The 25,704-nt window shown below is 41.7% G+C and overlaps 1 protein-coding gene across 3 annotated transcripts in view; it reads right to left on the bottom strand.

The window, feature by feature from the left end:
- LIPH (lipase H) overlaps window positions 1–25,704 on the bottom strand; it is a 53,749-nt gene that overhangs the window by 25,518 nt on the left and 2,527 nt on the right. For all 3 annotated transcript variants that reach the window (XM_044943935.2, XM_006071084.4, XM_006071082.4), the window contains exons 2-4: window positions 10,946–11,313; window positions 9,752–9,860; window positions 1,520–1,621 (exon numbers count right to left, since the gene is read on the bottom strand). In XM_044943935.2, coding sequence (XP_044799870.2) covers window positions 1,520–1,621; window positions 9,752–9,860; window positions 10,946–11,313 — 579 coding nt within the window. The remainder of the gene's footprint in view (window positions 1–1,519; window positions 1,622–9,751; window positions 9,861–10,945; window positions 11,314–25,704) is intronic.

Raw genomic sequence — 25,704 nt, 5'->3', positions numbered from 1 at the left:
AATAATAATCTTGCATGCTCAGTCATGTCTAACTCTTTGCAACCCTATGGACTAGAGCCCGCCTGGCTCCTCTGTCCATGGGCATTCTCCGGGGAAGACGAGTGGGTTGCCATGCCCTCCTCCAGGAGACTTTCCCAACCCAGGGATCCAACCCTCATCTCTTATGTCTCCTGCATTGCCAGGCGTTCTTTACCACTAGCGCCACCTGGGAAGCCCACTATTATGTATTGAGACACTACATGTATCCGTGGGTGTGATACTAAGGGTTTTATACCATTTTATTCTAATATTTGCAATGTCTGAAGAGTAACCATTGGTAAGTTCATTTGAAGTAAGTTACAGATGAAGATTCTGGGGCTCAGAGGCTTACGGAACAAACATGACATCACCAGAAAGAACAAAACCTGGGGTTTGAGTCCACCTCTGCCTGACTGCAAAACATACTTTTTCCTCTTTTACTTTCTTTCCAAGAACAAAAAATAAATTACTCTGCACCCTCCAGAATTGAAATGTCATTGAGGTACTGCATCCAAATGGATAACACTTCACACACTACATAGTAAAACAAGCTATTTCACAGAGACATTTATTCTAAGGCACACAGTACCACCCCAGAGTGCCCATGATAGCCAGTCAAGGGTTTTTCAGGTGGTTGTATCACAAAGGGGATGTACTACTGAATGAACACTCTGTCATTCTGTCCCCTCAGCTCTCCCTAAGTGCCTACTCCAGCTCTCCTCCCAGACATCTGAATATAAAGACCCATCTTTAACATCAGCCCAACCGCCACGTTGTGTACCCAGTATCAGAAATGAAATCAACACCGTGAAAGACAGAAATAGCCAGAAGATCTACAGAGAGCTGGAGAGGTATAGACAGTTCACAAATGCTCTGTGTGGGGACTTCCCTGGTGGTTCAATGGCTAAGACTGCACTTCCAGTGCAGGGGGCCCAGGTTCACTCCCTGGTCAGAGAACTAGATCCCACATGCCACAACCAAACCCGGAGCACCCAGATATATATATATAATTTTTTTTTTAGGAAATAATCCCACATGCCACAACTAAGACCCGGAGCAGCCAAAAAATATATATATATATATTTTTTTTTAGGAAATATTCTGTGTGGAGACACACAATGCTTAACTTAATCTTTCAACTTAAGGAAATAATGAGAAAGAACAAACAAAAACACAGAAAATCATGATCCAAACTGAGTTGCACTTATGGAAACATTTGTCCATGGTGTGCAAACCAGCCTCTCACTGATGGGTCAAGACGATCACTTTACAAATAAGAGATGATGAGAAGGGCACCCCCACTCTTTCAGGAGGTCCTAGATGCCTGCATAAAACCACTTCCCTTCAATCTTCCTGTGGATTTGGAAGTCTGCCCCTTAGGTAAAGAAGGAATCTGGAGGAACCTGATCCACCTCTGCAAGCAGCATCCCCACAGGGAGAGGCTCTTTGGGAGTTTGTGGGGGTGGGGATGGTCACTGACCCACAAGGACAGGAATGTTACCGTCTGTGTCAGAATGGATGACGTCAACGAATTGTGCGTCTCTGGGATCTAATCTGTCCTCTGGAGGTCTCCCGTTGAATAAAGGGCCCGCAGGGTCCAGACCTGCAAGGAAAACAGAGTTGGCTTGGCAGCCCCACGCCATGAGTCACCTGCAGCGGGCTTTTGATCCCTCCCGGTGAGGATGGTTCACAGGCTGCAGGGCACCCTCGGTGGCCAGGCACGCACATTCCCATCCTGCTGTGTCGGGCTCCTTTCCACAGCCCCATAGCCTTTTCCCACAGTGGAGGTGGTTACCCTCGCAGCACCCCCTTGAGAATGCAGCCAGACTCCCTCCGGAAGTGTACCTTTTTCTTTTTGCCTGTGGAATCTTAGTTCCCCAACCCCAAATCCTTGGCAGTGAGAGCTTGGCGTCTTAACCACTGGCCTGCCAAGGAATTCCCTGGAGGTGCACCTGTGTGGGCCCCCACAGTAGGGAGTGCACAGACAAACGGGGACCAGTGACAGGGATAGACTGGTTCCTCAGGAAAAAAAGCATCCAAGAGTGCATATAAAAAGTAAACACAGTACTTACGTTTATCCCATTTTAAATAACCTAGAACTTCGCTTCTCTTTCTTGTTATTAAAAAAACTCCTTTATTGTTTCCATTTTTATTCACATTTACCAGCTTACATCAGAAGCCTGGGAGGGAGGCAAGGTAGCTATTGTCATTCCTATTTTACATGTGAATGAACTGAGGTTCAAGTGTCTTAACCTGAGCCACAGTCTCACAAATGCAACCAGCTCTCTCTGCTGAGCTTTTTATTTCCTTTAATTGGGTTTGGCAAACTGAGTGGGAAAGTGTGAGACTCATTGGTCAGGCCAGGCATTAGACCAGGTATGGAGGAGGGAAATAAAGTTGTGTGTGTCAGTTCTGGCACAATTAACCCACCCCATAAATGCCTGAACTGATTTCTTGCTCTTGGACAATGTCAGTGGGATGTTCCTCACCATCATTATGAAACAGCTGCCAAAATAAGAGAGTAGCTCCTATGATGATGTAACCACACACTAAACACCAGAAGATCCCAAGTTCAGTTCAGTCGCTCAGTCGTGTCTGACTCTTTGCGACCCCATGAACCACAGCACACCAGGCCTGCCTGTCCATCACCAACTCCCGGAGTCCACCCAAACCCATGTCCATTGTGTCAGTGATGCCATGCAACTATCTCATCCTCTGTCGTCCCCTTCTTCTCCTGCCCCCAATCTTTGCCAGCATCAGGGTCTTTTCCAATGAGTCAGCTCTCCGCATCAGATGGCCAAAGTATTGGAGCTTCAGCTTCAACGTCAGTCCCTCCAATGAACACCCAGGACTGATCTCCTTTAGGATGGACTGGTTGGATCTCCTTGCAGTCCAATGGACTCTCAAGAGTCTTTTCCAACACCACAGTTCAAAAGCATCAATTCTTCTGTGCTCAGCTTTCTTTATAGTCCAACTCTCACATCCATACATGACTACTGGAAAAACCATAGTCTTGACTAGATGAACCTTTGTTCACAAAGTAATGTCTGCTCTTCAATATGGTGTCTGCTGCTGCTGCTGCAAAGTCGCTTCAGTCGTGTCCGACTCTGTGGGACCCCATAGACGGCAGCCCACCAGGCTCCCCCATCCCTGGATTCTCCAGGCAAGAACACTGAACTGGGTTGCCATTTCCTTCTCCAATACATGAAAATGAGAAGTGGAAGTGAAGTTGCTCAGTCGTGTCCGACTCATAGCGACCCCATGGACTACAGCCCACCAGGCTCCTCTGTCCATGGGATTTTCCAGGCAAGAATACTCGAGTACTCTTCTCTGAATATGCTGTCTAGGTTGGTCATAACTTTCCTTCCAAGGAGTAAGTGTCTTTTAATTTCATGGCTGCAATCACCATCTGCAGTGATTTTGGAGCCCCCCAAAATAAAGTAAGCCACTGTTTCCACTGTTTCCCCATCTATTTGCCATGAAGTGATGAGACCAGGTGCCATGATCTTAGTTTTCTGAATGTTGAGCTTTAAGCCAACTTTTTCACTCTCCACTTTCACTTTCATCAAGAGACTCTTTAGTTCCTCTTCACTTTCTGCCATAAGGGTGGTGTCATCTGCATATCTGAGGTTATTGATATTTCTCCTGGCAACCTTGATTCCAGCTTGTGCTTCCTCCAGCCCAGCGTTTCTCATGATGTACTCTGCATAAAAGTTAAGTAAGCAGGGTGACAATATACAGCCTTGATGTACTCATTTTCCTATTTGGAACCAGTCTGTTGTTCCATGTCCAGTTCTAACTGTTGCTTCCTGACCTGCACATAGGTTTCTCAAGAGGCAGGTCAGGTGGTCTGGTATTCCCATCTCTTTCAGGATTTTCCACAGTTTATTGTGATCCACACAGTCAAAGGCTTTGGCATAGTCAATAAAGCAGAAATAGATGTTTTTCTGGAGCTCTCTTGCTTTTTCGATGATCCAGCGGATGTTGGCAATTTGATCTCTGGTTCCTCTGCCTTTTCTGAAACCAGTTCGAACATCTGGAAATTTACGGTTCACATATTGCTGAAGCCTGGCTTGGAGAATTTTGAGCATTACTTTACTAGCGTGTGAGATGAGTGCAATTGTGCAGTAGTTTGAGCATTCTTTGGCATTACCTTTCTTTGGGATTGGAATGAAAACTGACCTTTTCCAGTCCTGTGGCCACTGCTGAGTTTTCCAAATTTGCTGACATATTGAGTGCAGCACTTTCACAGCATCATCTTTTAGAATTTGAAATAGCTCAACTGGAATTCCATCACCTCCACTAGCTTTGTTCATAGTGATGCTTCCTAAGGCCCACCTGACTTCACATTCCAGGATGTCCGGCTCTAGGTGAGTGTGAATGATCACACCATCATGATTATCTGGGTCGTGAAGGTCTTTTTTGTACAGTTATCCTGTGTTTTCTTGCCACCTTTCTTAATATCTTCTGCTTCTGTTAGGTCCATACCATTTCTGTCCTTTATCGAGCCCAGCTTTGCATGAAATGTTCCCTTGGTATCTCTAATTTTCTTGAAGAGATCCCTAGTCTTTCCCATTCTGTTGTTTTCCTCTATTTCTTCTCATTGATTGCCGAGGAAGGCTTTCTTATCTCTCCTTGCTATTCTTTGGAACTCTGCATTCAAATGAGTATATCTTTCCTTTTCTCCTTTGCTTTTTGCTTCTCTTTTTTTCACAGCTATTTGTAAGATCTCCTCAGACAGCCATTTTGCTTTTTTGCATTTCTTTTCCATGGGGATGGTCTTGATCCCTGTCTCCTGTACAGTGTCACTAAGCTCCATCCATAGTTCATCAGGCACTCTGTCTATCAGATCTAGCCCCTGAAATCTATTTCTCACTTCCACTGTATAATCATAAGGGATTTGATTTAGGTCATACCTGAACGGTCTAGTGGTTTTCCCTACTTTCTTCAATTTAAGTCTGAATTTGGCAATAAGGAGTTCATGATCTGAGCCACAGTCAGCTCAGACTGTGACTTGTTTTTGCTGACTGTATAGAGCTTCTCCATCTTTGGCTGCAAAGAATATAATCAATATGATTTCGGTGTTGACCATCTGGTGATGTCCATGTGTAGAGTCTTCTCCTGTGTTGTTGGAAGAGGGTGTTTGCTATGACCAGTATGTTCTCTTGGCAGAACTCTATTAGCCTTTGCCCTGCTTCATTCTGTACTCCAAGATGAAATTTGCCTGTTACTCCAACTCCAGGTGTTTCCTGACTTCCTAGTTTTGCATTCCAGTCCTACTAACTGGAAACTTACCTGGAGTGGAAAAGGTTTCAAGGGATGTCCCCAAGTTTTTATCTATGAAGGTCATTTTAAATGACATCTCCTATCCCCAGTGCTATAAAACTCAAGAGATAGCATCCTTGCCTCAGCAGTCCTGGTTCTAGCCCCAGTTTCTCCATTTCTCCTCAGCTAACACCCTAGATTCCTTGAGGTATATCATTATCTGCCTCCTTTTCTTATCTCCCTGTCTTTTTCTCCCCCAATTTTTCTTCCTCTTCTGTCTGCTCCCAACTGAAACTGATGTGGGAGGGGGTGGATCAATAACCAGGTACCCAAGTCCATAGGATATCAGCACAGCATTTTAAGGCGAGTACAGAGAAAAAGAGAGCGACCCAGGCAGTCAGGCAAGAAAAGGGAAATTTATTAGAGGAAAAAGAGGGTGACTGGCTCTTAAGGAGGACCAGCATCCTCCCTTTCTGACAGAGTCCTTCTTACACCCCACCAATGAAAAATTCTGAGGGGATGGTCATGTAGCTGGAGGTCTGGAATCTGAGAAGATTCCACAGCTTTGAGAAGATAGGTGCCAGTGAGATAACAGAATGCCATTTGGGCAATTTGGTCAGTCTCAAGGATCACTGTGATTTATTCTTTGTTTGCTTGGTCGACATAATAAGCCATCTTACCAGTGAGACCCCATGTGGACTCTATCAAGCATGAGAAACTCAGAACCTCAGAAACACCTTGCTGCGGAAGCCTCCCCCTCCTCACATAAAACAGCAGCGCTTACTATCTGAGAAAATGAACAGTAAGAGCCTCAGTTTATAGCTGCCTCCAGATCCATGGCTGAAAGACTGGCTTACCGTATAAAGTCCAAACCAGGGCAATTTGAAAAGTGATAAAGCTGCTATCAATAATTATGCCAGGACTGAAGACACAAATGAGGACTGCCACAGTAAACATATGCTCTCCTTAGAGAAAAGTCATAGCAAATGATCAGCTTACACTGTCAGCCAGAAATCACAAACTATCCTTAAAAAGCTGCATACTTTGTGTGAGCAGAGATCACTGGAGTCGGATAGAGGTGACATGAGCCCCAAACCTAGCATTAACCAGCTGTGTGATTTTAGGCAGGTTACTTCACTTCTCTGAACCTCAGTTTCCTTATCTGCAAAACAGAGGTAGAATTAATTGCTACTTCGGAAGGCTTACCAAGGCATTCCTAGATCCGAATCCAGAATACTGAGATTTTTATAGAACAGAAACAAAACCAACAAAAATGGAGCGCTTTCTTGTTGCTCTGTGGTCACCAGCAGAGTGTCTAACTAGTGATCCCTGGCTTTGATTACAAAATTAACCAGCTTGAGAATCTGATGAAAGCCCTGGACCTCTGACCTCTTCCCAGGACAAACGTCCAGTGTTTTACAGGTGGCTTTAGGGGCCTCCCTCACTCCCATTTCAAAGGTCACCATGAAGTGCTATCTAATAGAAATATAATGTGAGCCACATATATAGTTTAAAATTTTCTAGCAACCGCTTTTAAAAAGTAAAAAACAAAGAAAACTGATTTTAATAATGCATTTTATTTAACCCAGTTTATTTAACCCAATATAGCAGTAAAATTTCATTTCAACATGTAATGAATATAAAAAAATCCAAATTTTTTAATATATTTAAGCTTTGTTTTTAATATATTTTTTCATAAATTTCAAATTTCAATAAACTTTAATATATTTTTCATCACTTTTTCCATATTTTAATATATTCTAATATATCTTTCATTTTTAATAAGACATTTCATATATTTTAATATATTTTTCAAAATATTTTAATATATTTTTCTTCAAAATCCAGTGTGTGCTTTGTACTTACAGCACATCTCAGTTTGTGTTAGCTACATCTCAGGTACTCAATGGTACATGCAGCTCATGGCTACTATATTGGACAACACAGATCTGTGGTCATTTTTTAATGTGTGGTATTCAGACCACCTGAATCTTCTGGTGAAAAGCATAGACTCCTGGGACTTCCTGGTGGTCCAGGGGCTAAGATTTCACATTCCCAGTGCAGGGGGCCCTGGTTCTATCCTTGGTCAGGGAACTAGATCCCACATGCCACAACAAAGACCCAGTGCAGCCAGATAAATATATTATATTAATTATTTTTAAAAAGATAAGAAAGCTAGGCTTAAGTTAGTTTTTAAAAAATAAATAAAAGTAGAGACTTTTGGATCCCAAGACCAGAGATCCTGATTCAGCACGTCGGTACTGTATCCAACACTCCAAGATGATTTTTATAAGAATCAAATTTAATGTATTATCAAGTGATGTAGGTACTTGAAATGTTTTTAAATCCATTCATCTTCATTTGAAGAAATTAATGAAAAGTAATACCAGGAGATGTGCCTGGAGAGGAAAAGGAAAAGCAAGAACAGAAGACAAAGGGGAAATGAAAGAGAGGAAGCAGACAGTCTGGCCTAGATAGTTAACAAGCAGAACTGCCCAGTTCTTAGGAGTTGGGAGTGAATTATGTCTTTCCCGCCCCACAATCCAGTGATCCCACTCAAGAAGGGCAGTCGGAGGTGAGTGGGGAAGGGAAACGCTTTACCCCTGAGACAAGCGCTTGGGAAGAGGTGAATTTGATGTTGGAGCTCAGTGAGGATGAGGAACTGGAGAACGTGGGGCAGCCAGAGGAGACAGAAAATTGAGCTGCAGACTGTGGGCTGAGTCCAGGTCACAAAGCAGGGCCATGTGGGCCCAGGGAAGGGAGGCTGGCTTGGGAAATTTCCATGGTCAGAGGCCAGATTACATTGTATTCCCATCCAAAGCAGTTGTGGGAACAGGCTGGCTGGGTGGCTGAGCAAAATTAGGGGGTAGATAGAATAAGACAATGATGGGCTAGAGCCCCCAACACTAGCACTGGACAGCCCATTTAGCTTATCTCTTCCCAAACTTTGTGATCGGTGACGTCAGGTCAGTAGCTTAAAATCAGCCACAGTGGGAGTATTTACATGATGGAATCAGTAAATGCTATAAATTTATTTGTGTGTGTGTGTGTTTGTGTGGAGCGCTGATCAGCTTCTAAACACACCACTGGGAAAAGTCCCAGCTCCCAGAGGAGAAGCTCCCAACAGATAAAGAAAACAAGCATATTTGAGCTATTTGTCCTTTGTACCCATAAGGGAAAATGAATTTTTAAAAAGTAAACACATGTTGCTTTCTAAAACATTATAGTAATAATTTTAAAAATTGAAAAAGAGGGACTTCCCTGATGGTCCAGTGACTAAGATTCCGTGCTTCCAATGCAGGGATCCCAGGTTCCATTCCACATTGCCACAGCTAAGAGTTTGCATGTTGCAGCTAAAGATCCTGAATGCTGCAACAAAGATCCAAGATTCCCTGTGCCGCAACTAAGGCCCAGCACAGCCAAATAAATAAATACTTTTTTAAAACCTGAAAAAATGTTTTGCTTCCCTAGGAAAGCAGGTGAATAAGATGAGGGCAACCTTGGCATTTGAGATGAAAGTCAGAAAAAAAAATAGCCCAGGAAAAAATATGACCTCAAGTACCAGTGTTAGAAGACACCAGCCAATGTGGAGTATATGTGTATATGAGAGACAGAGACAGACAGAAGGGGCAGGGGTGTGGGGCCAGAAGACTAGCCCAGGGCCACATGCAAGGTTAAGTACCACATTCAGTCCTGTGGCTCTAAAAGGGTTACCTCTCAATTGTAGCTGATTTGAATCATTTACCTCTCCCCTCCCTCCTTCCATTCACTTCTGCCTTCCAGACTGCCTAGATTTGGAATGGCTATCTCAGGGTAAGGATCAATTCTGGAAAAGATATGGATGGCCAGAAGCCATGCCTCTCTGAAAGAGAAAGCCTCCCCCAGCCCTTCATCTGTCACTGTGGAAAGTTACTGAGCACCAGGCAAATGAACCCAGCAAAGGGATCTTTCTTTGGAGTTTCACCTGCTGTGTTTCTGAGGGTTTTTATTCTTCTTGGTCTGAAAGCTGATAGTCACAGAGTAAGCTCCAGACAACATAATTCCCATCTCATTTTCCTACCCTAAGGCTCCAGCTATTCCTGGGGCTATATTAGATATGTAGGTCAAACAATCTCGGATTAAATGAAAGGAAGGCCATCTGCTTGGGGCAAAATCCCCAACATGGGACATAGCTGTTTCTGTAGCCATAGAGAAATAAAGTCACCACCAAACTTTTCTATAGCATACACAATTTATAAAGTGTTTGCACATATTTTATTAAATAATAAATTTAATACTGTTGAAGTCAGTTATTACTATGGTCTTCCCTTTGCACAAGAGGACATTTGCTCTGAGCAGTTAAGTAATTAGAAGAGCTGACTTGGAACCCAAGGACTTGGATTGCCTGTATCATGCTCCCCCAGGAAACACAGTCCACAGGCTGGCTATCCTGAGCCCATTCACAGGAAGCCTTACCTGTAATTCTTACCTGTAATTCTCCCCAGCTGGCCATTGTACATCTTTCCAACAAACCCAGCTATGTGGGCTCCTAGACTTACTCCAATCATGTAAATGTCATCCAGAGAAGCTCCTTCTGCCTGGAATTTCAAAAGGTCCATTGTTAAAAATTGTGAGGGGCCAAGGAGTTGACAATACCTGGACAAATTTCCTAACTGTTGACTTTGGAGAAACATTTCTAAGTGCCTTATATCCATTATCTTATTAAAATGTCACAACACCCCCACAAACTAGATGCTATTCTTTTGATAATACAGATGAGGAAACTAACTGACTGGGCTGAAGTCATTTTCCCAAGGTCAAACAGCTGCTGGAAGGGAGTAGGACAGAATTCAAACTGGTCTGTCCAAATACAAACCTGCCTTAATTTTTATGCCATGGTGTCTCCATTCGTGCTTCTGCTAGGAACCAAGCTGAGACATCTTAAAGCCTTCCCCACTGAGGAGAAGGGCAACCAAATACTTTAATGAACTCCTTTATCTTCATGCTGGCTTGGTTAATGAACTACCATAGAGCGGGAAGAAGGAAGACAGGGGCAGGGCATATTGTCCTAGTCCTGGGATAGCTGGTCATGAATCATTTTAACATTCCCTTTCCCAAGGGCGGTGGCTTAGCTGAGGAGCTCATGTAAAATTTATGTCACCCCTGGCCACAGTGGCCACCAGGTGTGGCTCTCTGAAATAGTCCCGATGTCAAATCACTTTTTATCAGATTGGGTATATCAGTTTTGGTTTTGGATAATCTGATCTCTAAACTTTTGGCAGGTCTAAGAAAAGGAAGAGCTATGGAAGTTGAGGAAACTGAGCATTGAAGCCAGGAAACCTCTCCTACCCGTTAGGTAACTTTATATGAGTTAGAAAAAGATGTCCCTTCTCCAGGACACTTTGCTGTCATTCACTAGAAATTTTTTATAATAGATATATAAATCTACAGTGTCTACAGAGACAATGGTGCTCTCTTAGATGGATTCCCTGTTCAGTGTACAACCCACACAACCATACCTATGGGCCTTCCCTTCACCTCCTGGGGGCTTATTCAAATAACATTTGCAAAACACTGCAAAAATAGCCCTCCTGATCACTGTAGATATCTCTTGGCTTTAAATATCCAGATAATGAGCCAATTTCAATTTGGCTCTGAACCATCTAAGAGAATTCCTCCTTACCAACATTAGGTTGATAAATTCCTTCAAGACTGTTGCCACTTTTCTGGTCTTACTAGAAGCATGGTTGTACATGACAGTTGTAGCGCCTCGATTCCAATCAACAATAACCACATTCACGTCTTCTACAGAGAGCAAACCCTCTACTAAGTCCTCTAACCAGACTGGAGGAGAGCCTGTCGGCCTGAATCCATGGACCACAAAGGTGGTTTTCTTAGTCACGTTCAAGTTCCCCAAAACTGTGGAGTTGATGGCTTGTGCGCAGGTTGGGTTTCTCCTTGTGTAGAGCATCAGCTTCACATTTAGTCCTGTTCCAACCACTGCACTGTGAAAACTCAGTTTGGTAAATGAAGGACATGTTTCATCTGTGTCTGAAAATAAAAATTAGATGGTATCATGACAGTCCTTTCCTTAGATAGACATTAAACAAGAGTTCTGTCTTACACTCACTGGAGTATTTTCCATGTGTCTTACAGTACCTAGCAAGAGGCTGGATCTAGTTGAATGAAGTTTAAACATCATATCTGATTTAGAGTTCATAAGTGGTGTCTTCTTTTTCACTCAGAAAATCATCTTTTGAAATCCTACCCTCTTTTAAGGTATAACCCCAAAGTTACCTTAGTGAAGCCTTCTCCAACTCTCCCAGCCTTAGTTACCGTCTGTCCTTCAACCCAGAACTCCCCAGCTCCTCTCTGTGCCACATTGACAGCACAATGAAGACATTTCCAGGGATGTACTATGGATATTTCTTTATATGGATGTCTATCCCATTAGACCACAGTCTCCTTGAAATGGTGGCTTATGATTAATCTCATATATCCATCACAGTGCCCAGCGCATAGTAGAGGACTTAGTAACTGAATCTACGGGGTCAAAGCATCTTTCCTTGTCCACAGCTCCCAACTGCAGTGGTGGTGGAGAACATGGTGTGCCTGGCTCTACACCTTTCAAACGCATCTGAAACTGTTAACCATGGTGGCCTTTCTCAGGCCTTTCCTTCTTTGCTCAAGCATCATCTTTAAGCATTCCCCCTGCTGACTGGACTCGAAGAATGGCCTTCAAAGAAAGGCTGGGGATGTAAAGAGAACAGCTTAAGACAGCTGAGAGCTTAGAGTTTAGAAAGCTTCCCTGGTGGCTAAGTGGTTAAGAGTCCGCCTGCCAATGCAGGAGACACGGGTTTGATCACTGGTCTGGGAAGATCCCACATGCAGCTAAGCCTGGGCATCACAACTATTGAACCCATGCTCTAGAGCCTGAAACCACTGAAACCAATGCACCCTAGAACCTGTGCTTCACAACGTAGAAGCCACTGGCATGAGAAGCCCAAGCATCCCAACTACAGAGTAGCCCCCTCTCACAGCAACTAAAGAAAAGTCCATGCAACAATGAAGACCCAGCACAGCCATAAAGAAAGAAATAATTTTTTTAAAAAAAGAAGAGTCTAGAGCATCTCATAATGGCAGAAATTGAGATAGTGTTTAAAAACATGTCACAGGGACACAGGAACCAACTGGAAGGGGCTTCCACTGACCAGATCTGGGATAATTTGAGGGCAAAATAATTAAGGAAGGTAATGAGTAATAGGCCGCTCACATGCCACCCATGTACGCAGCACGGCCACACACACAAAAAATTAAGGAGGTTTTGAAATCTCTTACCCTAGAAAAGACATGGTTAAAAATTGAGCCTCAGGGACTTCCCTGGTGGTGAAGTGGATAAGAATCCACCTGGACGCAGGTTTGATCCCTGGTCTGGGAAGATTTCACATGCTGTGGACCAACTACTGAGCCCATGCTCCTAGAGACTGTGCTCTGCAGCAAGAGAAGCCACCACAGTGAAAAGCCTGTGCACCCCCAAAAAGAGTAATGCCCACTTGTAGCAACTAAGGAAAGCTCTTGCAAAGCCACAAAGACCCAGTGAAGACATAAATAAATAAATGAATAATTTTAAAAAGTTGAGCCCCCAAATCACACATCCTTCTTTTACTTTATACTGTCTAGTAGATTGTGCAGTGAGGCCTCCTCACAATGTAAATACTATTTTTTTCTTTTTTTTTCTCAGCTTTATTGAGACATAACTGACAAATAACATTGAGTAAGTTTAAGGTGTATGACATCACTTTATATTATATATACTAAGAAATGATTACCACAATAAGGTTAGTTAACACACTCATCACCTCACCTAGTTACCGTGTGTGTGTGTGAGAAGAGAACATTTAAAATCAACTCTCAGTAAATTTCAAATATACAATACAGTATTTTTAACTACCATGCTGTGTATTATACACCCAGGACTTATTCATCTATGTAAACATTTTCTCCATCAGTTGGCCCCTTTTATTTTTCCCTTCCTGTAGATTGCTTGTCCCAGGAGAACCTGGACTGAAACTTACCTGCTGCTTGTAGAACAAGCCCAACAGTAAATAATTGTCCAGTTAATCATTTTATTGAAGAGTGCCGAAGTAGGGCTGAGCCTGTGGGATGTAGCCATCAGTAAAACTGGGTTTTGCTCCTGGTTGTGTGACTGACTCACCAGCTGGCCTGGGGAAGTTATGCCATCTTTCGCTCTCTACCTACCTGCCCAAGAGAGTTATGTGGTGGATATTAATTATGAATAAGGTCATATTGGGGAAGATAGAGTGCCCTTTCCAAAGAAGGAGATTGCTTAATTACTGTGTTTGTTCATTTTGAGCCAAATGAGCACTACTAGGTCAAAGTGTCATAAAACCACGTATCTGAGTACTTGCAAGGCTCAGAGATGCATCCTGAAGTTTGGGGTCAAAGCTGTTTTTCAGCAGCAACTGCCAACTTTAATGTCTACAGGATGGGTGATCTTTTTGGCCTGCTGAGTCCTTTCTAGAAGCCCTTAAAGTTGACAGTTACTGAAAGGCAAGAAGGGCAGAACACATAAATATTTATTTTTCACTTGATAGAACCACTGTGACTTCAAGTATTTTTAAATGTCTTAGTTATGTTTTAATGGCATTGCGCTCTGGAAAAGGCCATTGCTTTTGCTATGTGGATTTTGCCTGTCGCTCTTTTGCTTTTTTTTCCATTGTATTTTCGTTCTCATGCTGGGAAGTTTATAGCCCGCTTTAATTTTTCTGGCAAGAAAAAATTGAGCTCTATAACTTTATATGAAATCCTTTTGTTTCTATTTTACGGGATGTCAGTGTGTGGATTGTAGGTCAGCGGACTACATGCAGAAGTGCTCCAGACGTAGGTATATTTATTCAGATTTAATTATGCTCTACTGTGAACCCCTGGCAAGAAGTTTGGGGCATCTGGAAACTGTATTTCAGACTGTTGTGGAGCATATTTTTAAATTCTGCCATGAATCCGGCTGCTGATCTTTGTCAGAACAGTTGTCTTTCCTTATTGCGCTCCAGTCCTTGCTTGAGTAACTGGAGACAGTGTCTAATGACTTTCTGATATGAATGATGAGGGCATTAGATACTCAGTACTTCTCCTCTCTGATCCAGTGTCTACCTCCTGATTTTTATTAGTTATAAAATTACTTCTAGCTCTTCTGGCGATTACTTTTTCGGTTTAAAAATAAATATTTGAGCCTCTATGTACTGGTATATGACTCAGAGAGAGTTTCTGTTCTATTTAGTGTTATCTATTCTAGCTCCTCCTAATCTACCAAGAAAGATGAGAGAGCTACTGCTCACGTATTGCCTCCTGTATTGGATATCCTCCTTAACCCTTTTTTAAGAACACAAACACAAATGCACTCGCACAAACATATACTTTGGGTTCCCTCTGTCAAAATACAGTCAGTCCTCTTTACTCATGCATTTCATATGTGTGAATTCACCTACTCAAAATTTATTTGTAATCCCCCAAATCAAACATTTCTCACCCCTGCTCTGCATCTCAGTGGTTTGGGTGTGCCTCATCCCAGGGATGCCCACTCCACTCCCTAGGAAGGAGGGCCCCCTCTTTCCCTTTCCCTTCCATGGTTTCTCTCCTCTATCCTCCTCCGTGGTGACAGGTAGACCCTGCCACTTGAGGAAAGGTCAGCAGGGGACCTCTGTTTTGCATTAGAAGGAGAAAATGATTTGGCTTCCACTTTTTCAAAATCCAGCTATGCCAACAATAAAGCTGACACTTTTAGCCACGGGTCAGTTTCTCAGTTAGTTAAAACCCAGAGGAAAGAGGAGTGTGATTGCCACCCACACCTCAGCAGCAGATTGGGAGCCCTTTAGGGCAGAAATTTTATTTTTAATAAATTTAAAAATTACATAATATTTAATGCATATAAAATAGGAATGCAGAATATTTGCAAGTGATAAAGCACAGTAGTAAACACTCTATCTAAAGACCTAAAATAAAACCCAAATGTATTTGTAACCCCTGAAATTAATCATGCGCAGACCCGTGCCGAGTGGCAAAAAGAAAAATCTGAGTTGCTCCACGCGACACTCTCAGCAGTGGTCAAACACACCAACGCTCTGCCTTCTTGTTTCAGCTCTTGCAACAAATGTCCTTTTCCTAGCCTCTGACTGCCACATTTTTTGCTTCTTGTGCCTTTACTTTGTGATTTCTCTGTTTAAAATCCCCCAAACATAGTCCTCAACTGCTGGCTGGAGTTTCTAAACTCATAAAGGCTGTGATGTTACCTTACAGAGAAAATGTGTTACATAAGCTTTGTTCAGCTATGAGTTATAGTGCTGGCCATGAGTTCAATGTTAGCAAGTCAATGATATATATTAAATACAGTGTCTTTAAACAGAAACACATGTAAAATCAGATTATGTATTGATTGATCAGTCAAAAAAAATGCTGTAACCAGAGGCTCCCCAGAACCTAACCCTTTATTTCCCCTCCGAGCAATGGTCTAGTAACTGCTACCTCAGTGCCTGAGCGCCTTTACAGAACAGGAACTGCCATGAATAAGGAAGGTGAAGTTTATATAAAATTTATCTTCTAGAACTGTATTTCCCTGGTTATGTAGTTTTAGTTCTAGCAAGTACAAGATCATTGCTCACAGTGAGTCCTTTGCCTGGCCTTCTCCTGAATGACTCGCTCTTGCTTTCAAGACAGGCTCCTGGATGGCCCTTCACCCATCCCCAGCTGGGCTCAAGGGATAAGAAACTTGCATGGGGGACAGAACCAGCCTTAGGAATGAGGAACTGCCCTTGATCTAACCCTCACAGGCTCTGGAGCTGGTAGAAACTGTTTATTTTTTCAATAGGACAATTTTATCCTGTTTCTTTTGTTTGATTGTTCCGAGAGGGTCCTGGATGCAGTTTTATTAGTTACAATTAAACTTGACTTTCTTTTTTTTTTTTAAGTTGGATAAGTGTGGGGTAGCTAGTGGATAACATATTCACTGTTATTATTCTCTTCTGTAAGTGAATTCCTTGGCCTAAATGATGCTCTGACTTTATATGCTTTCCCCCAGGATTTATAGATATTCTACTTCCTTCTTGTGTTGAATTCCACTCCATTTTTTCCCTTAAATTTTACCTGTTTCTTCATACCACAAACCTGAAACATTTTTTCCTTTTCTGAAATAACTTCCCCCACTAGCACAGAAGTTCCAAGATAACTAATCTATTTGACCATTTGTCCATTCTTACATTCCCAGTGCCAAGAACAGGGCCTGCTTCAAATATTTCCTGGATAGACGGATATCAATCTATTAACACATTAGTCAGCCATTCAGAGTGATTAATATAAATACTATATAGTGTATGACATAATGTTTATAAAGTAAATGAAGCATGAAATGCATTGTGACTGAAATTATTAGAAATACATCTGCAGGAGACACAGCCTGGGAAATCATATGCAAACAACAATAGGTCGTGCACTCCACCCCAAAGTTCTTTGTTTAAAATTGCTTAAGTTATTAATCCTTTTCCTCTCAGAATTAACACCATTTTTAAAAGAATATATTACATTTATGTTATTTTGGACTATGTTACAAATTAGTTTAAGCTTCTCTAGGGCAGGCACTGCGTTGTTTTTAGTCTAGTAGTGTGTACCCAGCACCAAGCTCAAGAACTTGTCTTGTTGTTGGGCCTGAAATTCTCAGGCACTTTGGAGAGCATGTAAGGAGTAGATACATGTGAATAGCAAATTTGTTACATTGCTTCACCCTCATATAGTTCTTTACATTTTACTTTGGGCTTCTCTGGTGGCTCAGACTGTAAAGAATCTGCCTGTAATATGAGAGACCTGGGTTTGATCCCTGGGTTAGGAAGATCTCCTGGAGAAGGGAAGGGCTATTCACTACAACTGAGCAACTCACACACACACACACACACACACACACACACGCCTTCAGAAAGCAAACCTCGTTATTTCGTTGTTTTGTTACAAAGTCAAGTTTGCTCAGAGGTAGTATTAACAGCTCAGCAGAACATGTTAAACTGGTTTCTAAAGCTTAACCTCTTCTATTAGAGTTTATTTAAAAGGGGAGAAACTTTGCCTTTACTCTTCAGACTACTTTGAAATTCAATCCCTTTGAAATGCCATTTCCTGTTTACAATCGGAAAATTACAGCTGGATGGGTGACGTCTCCCATCCATTGATGAATTCAGACCCTTGTGTACTGCAGGCCTGAGTATCATTTACTGTCTTCCTTCTGTTAAATTAAAAGAAACATATTCAAATAGGATGTCAGGAAAAGCTATCTATCTTCAGAGATAAATTATATGTGCCTGAGATACTTTATTATAATCTAATACATGACCAAATACATGGGCCAAATACATGGCCAAATCCAGCCATGATCATTAGCATATTGTCTTTAGTTGTTTTCTTGGTATAACCAAAATTGAGTGCTTTAACAGTGACCACTGTTCCACAGAGCTGAAAATATTTACTATCTGGCTCTCTACAGAAGTTTGCCAGCTTTGGTCTAATATCTTAACCAAATTTTCCAGGCAAGAATACTGGATTGATTGCCATTTCCTACTACAGAGGATCTTCTTGACCCAGGAATCAAACCTGTCTCTTGCATCACCTGCACTGGCAGGTAAATTCTTGACCACTGCACCACCAGGCAAGCCCTTGCCAACTCTGGTCTAAGGTCTTAACACAAAAACACAACACAATTTTGGAAAGAGCCTAGGTTTTGGAGACAAACCTAGGTTTGAAGTTCAACGCCATTGCCTATGAGTTATGTGATTTCTCTTAATTAATTACCTAACCTCTCCAGGCCTCAGTTTTGCACGTGTAAAATGATCGTAATAATGCCAATCTGTCAGGCAGTGCTTTGCAGAGTCATAGTGAGCCCAAGGCAAAAGAAAAACACACCATGTAAATGTACGCTTTTACATGTGTGTGCTAAGTTACTTCAGTCCTGTCTGACTCCTTGCGACCCCATGGACTGTAGCCCACCAGGCTCCTCTGTCCATGGGGATTCTTCCGGCAAGAATACTGGAGTGGATTGCCAAGCTCTTCTCCTGGGGATCTTGCCAACCCATGGATTCAACCTGCATCTCTTATGTCTTTTGCATTGGCAGGCAGGTTATTTACCACTAGTACACCTGGGAAATCCGTACATATTTATACAAGTATACATTTATTTATCAAAATATCCTCTCATATTTTGAACCAAGTGAAGAATAGCCCTTCATTATTTAATCTGTTCATACACTGTGGTCACCTCTTATAATATAAACCACGTAGCAAGGAAGTAAGTTGTCACGGAGCCAGAAATGCAGGACAATTAGAAATGATTTTTTCTGTTGTACAATAACACCGACAAGTAAAATGATCAGTAATATATCTTAGTAAAATGTTTGACATTCTTTTCATCATAGATTTGTGTTGATTTTGATCTTTTAAAAATATTGCATTAAAATATCATCTATGCATGATCAGATCAGATTAGATCAGATCAGTCGCTCAGTCATGTCCAACTCTTTGTGACCCCATGAATCGCAGCACACCAGGCCTCCCTGTCCATCACCAACTCCTGGAGTTCACTGAGACTCACGTCCATCAAGTCAGTGATGCCATCCAGCCATCTCATCCTCTGTCGTCCCCTTCTCCTCCTGCCCCCAATCCCTCCCAGCATCAGAGTCTTTTCCAATGAGTCAACTCTTCGCATGAGGTGGCCAAAGTACTGGAGTTTCAGCTTTAGCATCATTCCTTCCAAAGAAATCCCAGGGCTGATCTCCTTCAGAATGGACTGGTTGGATCTCCTTGCAGTCCAAGGGACTCTCAAGAGTCTTCTCCAACACCACAGTTCAAAAGCATCAATTCTTCGGTTCTCAGCTTTCTTCACAGTCCAACTCTCACATCCATACATGACCACAGGAAAAACCATAGCCTTGACTAGACAAACCTTTGTTGGCAAAGTAATGTCTCTGCTTTTGAATATGCTATCTAGGTTGGTCATAACTTTCCTTCCAAGGAGTAAGCATCTTTTAATTTCATGGCTGCAGTCACTATCTGCAGTGATTTTGGAGCCCAGAAACATAAAGTCTGACACTGTTTCCATTGTTTCCCCATCTATTTCCCATGAAGTGGTGGGACCGGATGCCATGATCTTCGTTTTCTGAATATTGAGCTTTAAGCCAACTTTTTCACTCTCCACTTTCACTTTCATCAAGAGGCTTTTGAGTTCCTCTTCACTTTCTGCCATAAGGGTGGTGTCATCTGCATATCTGAGGTTATTGATATTTCTCCCAGCAATCTTGATTCCAGTTTGTGTTTCTTCCAGTCCAGCGTTTCTCATGATGTACTCTGCATATAAGTTAAATAAACAGGGTGACAACATACAGCCTTGACATACTCCTTTTCCTATTTGGAACCAGTCTGTTGTTCCATGTCCAGTTCTAACTGTTGCTTCCTGACCTGCATACAAATTTCTCAAGAGGCAGGTCAGGTGGTCTGGTATTCCCATCTCTTTCAGAATTTCCCACAGTTTATTGTGATCCACACAGTCAAAGGTTTTGGCATAGTCAATAAAGCAGAAATAGATGTTTTTCTGGAACTCTCTTGCTTTTTCCATGATCCAGCGGATGTTGGAAATTTGATCTCTGGTTCCTCTGCCTTTTCTAAAACCAGCCTGAACATCAGGAAGTTCACGGTTCACATATTGCTGAAGCCTGGCTTGGAGAATTTTGAGCATGACTTTACTAGCGTGTGAGATGAGTGCAATTGTGCGGTAGTTTGAGCATTCTTTGGCATTGCCTTTCTTTGGGACTGGAATGAAAACTGACCTTTTCCAGTCCTGTGGCCACTGCTGAGTTTTCCAAATTTGCATTAAATATTAAATGATAGTAAAATATTTAAAGTATCACAGAGTGAAATATTTAGATATTAAAGTATCACTTGTGTTGCATTAAAATATTACAAAAATAAAATATTTTACTGCACTAAAAAAAAAAAGTCATAAGTTGACTTATCTTGATTACTATTTTGGTGTCCCTTCCAAACGTTGCACTTGGTGAGTGCCTTACTTGCCACACTCTAATCCCAGCCTGGCTGTCAGATCTGATGAGAGAATGAGAGAAAATGCCTGTGAAGTATCTAAAGTGTTACATGATACATTGTAGATGCCAAAAAACTAGTAACTATTTTATTTATTTTTCTGTTTATTTATTTGGCTGTGCCGGGTCTTAGTTGTGGCATGTGGGATCTAGTTCCCTGACCAGGAATTGAACCCGGGCCCCCTACATTGGGAGTGCGGAGTCTTAATCATTGGACCACCAGATGTTATTGCTGTTCTCCAGCCACTAAATCTTGTCCGACTCTTCGCGACCGCATGAACTGCAGCGTGCCAGGCTTCTCTGTCCATTGCTATCTCCCTGAGTTTTAACATATCTCAAATTTATGTCCTTTGAGTCAGTGATGCCATCCAACCATCTCATCCTCTGTTGCCCACTTCTCCTCTTGCCCTCAGTTTTCCCCAGCATCAGGGTCTCTTCCAATGAGTCAGCTCTTTGCATCAGGTGGCCAGAGTATTGGAGCTTCAGCATCAGTCCTGCCAATGAATATTCAGGGTTGATCTCCTTTAAGATGGACTGGTTTGATCTCCTTGCTGTCCAAGGGACTGTCAAAAGTCTTCTCCAGCACCACAGTTTGAAAGTGTCAGTTCTTCTGCTCTCAGCCTTCTTTATGGTCCAACTCTTACATCCATACACGACTACAGAAAAAACCATAGCATTGACTATACAGACCTTTGTCAGCAAAGTGATGTCTCTGCTTTTTAAAACACTGTCTAGATTTGACATAGCTATTCTTCCAAGGAGCAAGTGTCTTTTAACTTCATGGCTGCAGTCATCATCTGCATTGATTTTGGAGCCCTAGAAAATGAAATCTGACATTGTTTCCACATTTTCATATTTGCTATGAAATGATAGGACTGGATGACATGATTTTAGTTGTTTGAATGTTGAGTTTTAAGTCAGCTTTTCCCACTCTCTTTTACCTTCATCAAGAGGCTCTTTAGTTCCTCTTTACTTTCTGCCACTTTTTACCACAAGAGAAGTCCCCAAAACTAGTAATTGTTAATGATATTGATAAATTGGGTTAATAGTATTGACCTCATAGGATTATGAAGACTAAATAAGTAAATCACTTAGTATGAGATTTGACATAAAACAAGTGCTAAATAAATTCCTTCCTTCCATCATTTTAGTTTCCTTAATTCAACCAAGGATTTGGAAAAGAGAAGCTTTATTAGCCTGTATACAAGTGAGGTTCTTCTCCCTGACAAGGTAAAACAAATAATCTATTTGGATCATCAACTTGCTCGTATTAAAATAAAGTTGGTCCCTTATTCCTTAGCCATTTAGCCCACTCTAGCATTCCTTTAGGAAATGAAATTCTAAGATCTTCAAACTAACTGATTTGAAAGGACAAGAGCAAACAAGTTCTCCAGGACTTTCTTACTCACCAAAGACAACCCTAATCTAAAAAAATTAATATACCAAGAAATTTACATTTCTTTTAGTTAAAATATCTGAAAACAGGGTCTTCCCTGATGGTCCAGTGGTTAAGAATCCACCTTGCAATGAAGGGGCAGTTGCAAGGAATTAAGATCCCATATGCCTCAGAGCAGCTAAGCCCATGAGCCTCAACTACTAAGCCAGAGTGCCACAGCTAGAGAGCCTGTGTGCTGCAACTTACCACCTGATCCGACACAGCCAGGAAAATAAATTAAGAAACATATCTTTTTTAAAGACCTGAAAATAACCATACTTTACTCTTGTAATTAGAATGTTGATCAGGTAGGTGTTTTTTCACCTTTTTATCAAGCAGGTTTTTTTGGCTAATAAATACCTTTTAGGTAACAAACATGGTTCCACATGCTACAACACAGATGAGTCTTGAAAATGCTATAACATGTGAAAGATGTCAGTCACAAAAGACCACATATTATATGATTCTATCCATACGAAATGTCCAAAATAGGGAAATCTATACAGACAGAAAGTAGATTAGTGGTTGCTTAGAGCTTGGGGATGGGAGGAGATGGAGAGATGGGGTACAGTAAAGGGTATTCAGTTCCCTTTTGAGGTCATGAAAGAGCTCTAAAATTGACTGGTGACAATTGCATATATCTGTGAATATATTAAAAAACACTTTAAATGGGTGGATTGTATGGTATGTGAATTATATCTTAATAAAACTGATTTTTTAAAAATTGCTCCTATAATTTCACACTTTCAGGGAAAGAATAAAAAAAAACAGGGTGGGGCTTCCCTGGCGGCTCAGTGGTGAAGAATCTGCCTGCCAATGCAGGAGACACAGGATCCTGGTCCGGAAAGATCCCATATACCTCAGAACAACTAAGCCTGTGCACAACTCCTGAGCCTGTGCTCTAGAGCCTGGGAACTGCCACTACTGAAGCCCATGCTTCCTGGAGCCTCGTGCTCCACAAGAGAAGCTACTGCAGTGAGAAGTTCACATGCTGCAGAGAGTAGACTCCACTTGCTGCAACTAGAGGGAAAAAAACCCGAGCATCAACGAAGACCCAGTACATCCAAAAATAAAGTAAATAGACAAAATTATTAAAAAAATAAAAGTGAAAAAAAGATTAAAAGTCTTTTGGAGGTGACTGGGCAGAAGTTTCATTTTTCAGTCACAATCAAATCAGGCTCTTCATTTTTCAGTTTGCTTTCTTTCACCTTGGAAACGGAGGTTGACAGACCTCCATTTTCTACCACTGCAGGCTAAATAAAGCCCTGACTTTGGTCAGTCTGTTGGCAGTTGGGGAGTGATTGTAGCTAGCTGTTTCTGTGCACAACAAATTACTCTTATTCTCAGCCTTAGGGACTAAATATAACTATTATTTTGTTTTACCACAGAAAGTTGAGTTAGTTACATAAAATGTCCTCTTGGTTGGAAAGATACATTTTGTTTTTATGCACCAGCTATATTTCTTTAGGCTACAACCAAAAAAAACAGGGAGAAATCTATTTCCCTAGATTGGCTTATTTCGAGTGAGTCTCAGTTGGATAGAAAAGTGTGATTCCTTCAGACTGATCACTGACAACCTCGCTTCCTTTCTGATATAAACTTCCAAGGGATCCTTTGGCTCTGTATTCGCAAGATACACTGCCTTGATGCTAAATGCCCATGCTATCTTGGGGTCATGCTCAGTTCTGGCTTTTGGCTTCTACCTGCCTTTGGAAGAACCGATTTCATCTCCCACGTGTCTGATTGGGGAAAACTCCTACAGAAAGAGGAAACTCCTCATTCACATCCAAAGAGGTGTCTGTGAAGGGAGATGATGGAACTGTAGGCGGAAATACCCCACTGATGAAGCAATTGTGAGTGGGGCAAGAGGACAGAAGGCTCTGAGATTCTATGAGAGTCGACGAGCAAAGACAGGTTCCTATTAAACCTCTCAATATGGCCGAGTCAGCTTATCAAAAGTCAAAGTGTCAATTTCTCTCAGACCCATGATTGGTGAAGTTCAGTTCACTAACCTCCAAACCCCCGTGACAGCAGTGAAATTCCACCTAATTTCACCCTGATGCACCATATCGAGTCAGGAAGTAAAGCAGGGAGGGCTCCGACTCACACTTCTTTCCTGTCAAGTTTTGGGTTCCAAGGCGGGCTCCAGCTCTCATTTCCCCCACCTCTAAACATGACGCAAATGTGTATGAATAACTTCTTTAGAACAGAGGTCCACAGACAGGGTATATTGACTCGATGCTGCCTAAAAATCCTGAGATTCAGACATAGATGAAGGAATACACTGTTGAATATTTTGCCTTCTGGGCAGTGGATGCCAAGTCAGTGTCCAGGACACACAGCCCACCACATGTTGACTGATGGAACCAGGAGCTTTCCAGAAACCCACACCTGAGCACACTCTTAAGCTTGCTTAAAAACATTGTTCTGCAGGAACTTCCAAAAGTCTCAGAAATAAACATCTCTTTAGTCCAGAAATTTTGACTCGGAGAAATTAGAAAATGAGTTGGACTCCTACTTTGAAGAGAGAAGTGGAAGGGGAAGGTGACATGTCCCTACAATGAAATTCTACTGATTTTTTCTTTTTAATCTGAAAAGTAACTCAGTTTATATTTTTTATGCAGAGAACAACACTGAATTTGGCATTAAAAATCCATCCTGAGCCAGACTGAGATGGGTTCACAGTTGGCCAGGGCCAAAATTGATGGAATATCTTTGTTTCTCTTTTATACTGGCAGAGGCAGGCAAGAAAAAAATGGGCTGAATGCCTTCTTCATTGGAAGGATGTCTCTGCTTTTAACGACCAGCTTGAATTTCTTTAGGATATAACCCAGAAAACAAACGAGATGCCAAATTTCCTTACTCTTATCTCTTAATCATGCGCAAAAGATATGCACCTTCATGCTCCACCCCGTAGTCACCTTTGTTTCTCCTGGACACAGGTGAGTCACACAGTGGCGTGCATGCACGCGCACGCACACGGACACACACACACACACACACACACACACACACACACACGGAGTTATAAATCATTCTGAAGGGAGTTTCCAATATTTGAGGAGATAATTCTTTCTCTGATTTGGCACAAAGGTATTCTTTAGGAAAATATCTACCTAGTTTTGCACAAGTTACTATAGGTCAAAATTTTGATAGCAAGTAACTTTAAAAATTACTTATGAACACAACATTGTACATCAACTATAGTCCAGGATAAAATTGTAAAAAAAATTTAAAAATTTATAACATTTATCAGCCTCTGTTCCTTGAACCACCTGCAAGCTGAAAAGCAATGTGAATTTGTTTAATATGCAGATTCCAGGACCTCACTCCAGACCCACTGAGTCTGGATCTCTGGAGATAGTCTGCATTTTCAACAAATTCCAAAAATGATTCTGGTAGAGTCTGCCAGCCATTGCTCCGTACTCTGGTAAGAGTACGGCCAAAATTCCCATCATGATTTCATGAAGGTTCGAGTAACAAAATAAAAATCTCTGAAAGTAAAAGACTTGTATTCTTGGGATTTCAGAATCACATCTTAATCACTTGCTCATTTTTGGACTGCAAGCCAAGGAAGGGAAAAACAATAGGTAAATGTATCTGTGATTGATAATTTCTGCTTATTATTTAATATCCTCCCTCATGAAAGTTCTCAGATCACGGTTTTGCAGATACTAAGAAGACTGGATTTAGCTTACAGCAATAATTATTTTCCTTCTAGCTATGGATGTTTATCATGATGTATCTTGATCTGCTTGGGTTCCATTAGGTAGCAGTGGGTCTTGTGGAATGACTTAAAGCAAGACTTTACTGATGAGATAATGTTAAGGAAAACCTTTCCACATGGCGTTAGTGGTAAAGAACCCG

The sequence above is a fragment of the Bubalus bubalis genome, chromosome 1, assembly GCF_019923935.1.
Source record: "Bubalus bubalis isolate 160015118507 breed Murrah chromosome 1, NDDB_SH_1, whole genome shotgun sequence".
Classification (NCBI taxonomy): Eukaryota; Metazoa; Chordata; class Mammalia; order Artiodactyla; family Bovidae; genus Bubalus; species Bubalus bubalis.
The sequence above is the reverse complement of the archived record's forward strand: the minus strand, read 5'-3'. Positions and strand labels throughout refer to the sequence as shown.